The 4,635-nt window shown below is 56.1% G+C and overlaps 1 protein-coding gene across 1 annotated transcript; it reads left to right on the top strand.

The window, feature by feature from the left end:
- The first annotated feature begins 365 nt into the window (after nucleotides 1-365).
- Nucleotides 366-3,103, top strand: LOC124653058 (receptor like protein kinase S.2-like). Its single transcript, XM_047192112.1, has one exon. It carries the CDS (start codon nucleotides 547-549, stop codon nucleotides 3,097-3,099), a length of 2,553 nt encoding a protein of 850 aa, XP_047048068.1. The 5' UTR covers nucleotides 366-546; the 3' UTR covers nucleotides 3,100-3,103.
- The last annotated feature ends 1,532 nt before the right edge of the window (nucleotides 3,104-4,635 follow it).

The raw sequence follows: 4,635 nt of genomic DNA, 5'->3' as shown, positions 1-4,635 counted from the left end.
TCTCCCACCTTGGTCCGTGACATCACCCGACGGCATCCCTCCACCAAAACCATGCGAAAATACGGTGAAAACAAATCTGTTATCTGCCCAATTCCACCTGAATCGTGCGTAACCCTTCGCTTTCATCGAGTGCCCACCATCTCCAGCAGCCATCCAAGTCAACCGAGTGAGCCACCCACCATGGCACCATGAGCTATAGCTTGCTAGCTGCTTGCCACCATTCTTAGCTAGTTAGCTTAGCCAAACTGCTTCGCCTTCACACACTATCGGCTATCGCCGGCCTAAACCCATCCGACTCCTTGTCATCTTGCGTCGCCTTCCTATCTTCTCCTACCTGCCCTGCCCCCCACCGCCACGCGCGCACTCCGGCCCCATTCCCCCCATTGATCCCGACCTCCACCGCTCAGCTCCCTCCCCAACTTTAAACTCCCCCACGCGCGCGGCCACCACTTGCTAATTATGCCAATCCATCAGCTAACAACATCCCCGACACCTACCTAGCATCTTCCACCTTGACGCCAACTGATCACCACCAGCAGCGGCAGCATGTCGCTTCGCCGGCTATGCTTCGTGCTGCCCATGGACGGGGACGAGCTCCTCGTGGCTTCTCATGACGACGTCCAACGTCATCCTCGGCAAAAGCTGGGATCTTACGTCCGGGGCAAGGTCGGCCGCGCGCTGTCCTGCCTCCGCGGCTGCGGCTGCCACGACTCCCGCTCAGTAACCACCGGCTTCGAGGACATGGACGGCGTGTACGAGCTCGGCGCGAGGAAGATCAAGGGCGCGGCGGGGCCCAGGGTGTTCAGCTACTCCGAGCTCTACATCGGCACCAGCGGCTTCAGCGCCGACGAGGTGCTCGGCAGCGGCGGCTTCGGGCGCGTCTACCGCGCCGTGCTGCCCAGCGACGGCACCACCGTGGCCGTCAAGTGCGTCGCCAGCGTCGGCGTCGACCGCTTCGACAAGTCCTTCCTGGCCGAGCTGGCCGCCGTGGCCCGCCTGCGCCACCGCAACCTCGTGCGCCTCCGCGGCTGGTGCGTGCGGGACGGCGAGGAGCTGCTGCTCGTCTACGACTACATGCCCAACCGCAGCCTCGACCGCCTCCTCTTCTCACCGGCGTCGGCGCCCGCGGCGCCGCTCGGCTGGGACCGCCGACGCCGCATCGTCGCGGGGCTCGCCGCCGCGCTGCTCTACCTGCACGAGCAGCTCGACACGCAGATCATCCACCGCGACGTCAAGACCAGCAACGTCATGCTCGACTCCGAGTACAACGCGCGCCTCGGGGACTTCGGCCTCGCGCGCTGGCTCGAGCACGCCGTCGAGGACGCCCCACCATCGACCAAAAAGATCGAGCTGCTGCCGTCGACGCCTTCCGTGCGCTCCACGTCCTCCTTCTCCTCGTCGGCCAACTACCAGTTCCGGCTCATCGACACCAGCAGGATCGGCGGCACCATCGGGTACCTCCCGCCGGAGAGCTTCCAGCCCAGGGGCGGGGCGACGGCCAAGTCCGACGTGTTCAGCTTCGGGATCGTGCTGCTCGAGGTGGCCACCGGACGCCGGGCGGTCGACCTGGCGTACCCCGACGAGCAAATCTTCATGCTGGACTGGGTGCGGCGCCTCTCCGACGACGGGAAACTCCTAAACGCTGGCGACCGTAAGCTGCCGCAAGGCGGCATGTTAGACATGGTCCGGTTCATCCACCTCGGCCTCCTCTGCTCCATGCATGACCCGAGGTCTCGTCCGACCATGAAGTGGGTGGTGGAGAACATCTCCGGCAGCTCCTCCGGCGACCTGCCCCCGCTTCCGTCCTTCGTAGCTCATCCAAAGTACATCTCCCTCACTTCATCCTCTTCCGACGACTCGGGTACGTCCACAACCATCGCCGGCACGAACAGCACAGCCTCCCCTGCCTCCTCGCCGATGAAGCCCGTGTACGCCACGGCGGCTGGAACCACCATCTACCTCACCGCAGAAGACGGCAATAAGACGCTGTCCGGCGGCGGCTCGGGTCCAGACCGGAGCGGAACCAGCCAGCGATCATCGTTGTCGCCGCGGCCAGTGGTGGCCGTCCCGAACGTGGATACCCCGCGCGAGATATCGTACAAGGAGATCGTGGCGATCACCAACGATTTCTCCGAGTCGCAGGTGGTGGCGGAGCTGGACTTCGGCACGGGCTACGAGGGGTTCCTGGACAACGGTCGCGGCGGCCGGATCCACGTTCTCGTGAAGCGGCTCGGCATGAAGACGTGCCCGGCGCTGCGCACACGGTTCGCGAACGAGCTCTGCAACCTGGCCAAGCTCCGGCACCGGAACCTGGTGCAGCTGCGCGGCTGGTGCACGGACCACGGCGAGATGCTCGTCGTCTACGACCACTCCCCGGGGAACCTCCTGAGCAACCACCTCCTCGTCCGGCACAGCGATTCCGAGACCCTCTCGTGGCGCCACCGGTACGGCATCGTCAGGGCGCTCGCGTCCGCCGTGCTGTACCTGCACGAGGAGTGGGACGAGCAGGTCATCCACCGCAACATCACGTCGGCGGCGGTGTTCCTGGACCCTGACCGGAGCCCACGGCTCGGCAGCTTCGCGCTCGCCGAGTTCCTGTCACGAAACGAGCACAGCCACCACGTGGTTGTGCCCACCGGCTCAGGGGCGGCACGGGGCATCTTCGGGTACATGTCGCCGGAGTACATGGAGACCGGCGAGGCCACCACCATGGCCGACGTGTACAGCTTCGGGGTGGTGGTTCTCGAGATCGTGACGGGCGCGATGGCGGTGGACGTGAGGTCGCCGGAGGTGCTCCTTGTCAGGAAGGTGCAGCTCTGCCAAGAGCAGGACCGTGACGTAGAGGCCCTCGCGGACAGGCGGCTGGACGACATGTTCGATCGGCAGGAGCTCGTGAGGTTGGCCAAGATCGGCATCGCGTGCACGCGGTCGGACCCGGCGGCGCGGCCGAGCATGAGGAAGATCGTGAGCATTCTGGACGGCAACGACGAGGTGCTGCGGAAGTTCGAGCGGAGAACGGAGAGCAGGGTAGAGTGGGAGCGGAAGAATGCGACAGCTCTGTCTTTGGTTAGGAGATTGCAAGCTCTTGGCATACACTGAAACATGCACAGGATACAATCTTAAAAAGAGGCACGGTGCATCAAGAGAATCTGTATTTTGTTTATACTAGCAAAAATGCCCGTGCGTTGCACCGGAAAATCAAAGAACTATGTGTATATATCCTGCTTGTTAGGCATGGTTGCACCACTGGTGATCAGGGGCGGGCGCAGGTTTTTGACAATGGGTATTCAAATTCAAACTTTGTTTGCCAAAATATGATTAAGAAATCCGAAACATGAAGTCCTACATAATTTTGTAATTATTTGTGAGAGGCTTCTTTATCTTACAGTACTACAGACCTGCTAATTTAGAGGCTTCTTTTTCTCAGCGCGGAAAACTTAGAGGCGATTAGGCGAGAATCAGGCTCGAGATTGGAGCTGGCTGCGTTGCTAGCTATGCATCGATGGCTCTTTTGAGTTTTCCCTGTGTGTGACCCCCTTTTCCCCTGTGTAGTTGAGCTAATTCCTGCGGGTGTTGAGTTGCCACATTGGGCTATGGGCCATTGGGTGTTCGCTGGGACGTGGTTTGATCGCATGAGTCCCATACACAGTACTGCGCATGAGGAGCAGACGTATCGTATTATCAAGCACATGCGCTAAAAAAATAGCCAAATACCTAAAGTACCTCATACATACAGTATATATATGAAATATTTTGTCAAAAATAATGGGTATTCATCTGAATACCCTTGAATTGAGCTGGGCCCGCCCCTGCTGGTGATGCATATCTGATAAAGTATGTGATCGGATATAGCTAGTGTGCCCGTACTCCGCATAGCTACTCTTCATGCCGCTAGAAGACGCCTACGCGCCGACCTTGACCTTGTGAACGTCATAGTTGTTTAGTTGTTACCTCGTGGTCACACATTGCAAAACAAATTACAAAAAAATGTACCAATTAGCTAATTATATCGATCAAGGTCTACAATAATTGGTTATACAATTCAGATCAATAATTGGGAAGAAATTATCACTAACTCGGTAAAGTGAAGCAAAGTTCGGCTTTCTTTTTAGAATGATCTTCTGAAGCATTATGACATATTTTTTTCTGAATTTTCATTATGACATAATATATGAAGCCATTATCATTTGTTGAGCATTCGGAAGCATGAAGCACTCAGATATGTAATTTTGTAATAATGAAGTTATCCGATCCGTGAAAATGGGAAGTAGAAAAATCTTGCATTGAAAAATATGTTAAATATTAAAAGGAAAATATATATTTTGTCTAAATCAAGTATTGTCATCTATAGTTTGCACAATATCTAGGATCCAGCTTGAAGTCAACCATATTTCTAGAAAAACAATATCCAATTTTCTCAGTGTCATTCGTCAATGTTTTATATACATGCTAAACATTCAGAATTTCAAGTTGATGCCGCATACCTAATTAATTTGTAAATTAAAACGTTGGAAGGAAAAAATCATCTTACAAGGAGAGATAGTGTGCAATCAGTTTCCAGCATCCATTCTGGATATGCTTCATACCAAGATGAGTAGAAAATTATGAAGCAAGGAACATACATACTGGCGTCTC

This window comes from Lolium rigidum, chromosome 5 (genome assembly GCF_022539505.1).
Source record: "Lolium rigidum isolate FL_2022 chromosome 5, APGP_CSIRO_Lrig_0.1, whole genome shotgun sequence".
Taxonomy (NCBI): Eukaryota; Viridiplantae; Streptophyta; class Magnoliopsida; order Poales; family Poaceae; genus Lolium; species Lolium rigidum.
The sequence above is the reverse complement of the archived record's forward strand: the minus strand, read 5'-3'. Positions and strand labels throughout refer to the sequence as shown.

Excerpts from the sequence above, each read along its gene's own strand:
- LOC124653058 (XM_047192112.1), top strand. The coding sequence starts at position 547 with ATGTCGCTTCGCCGGCTATGCTTCGTGCTGCCCATGGACGGGGACGAG.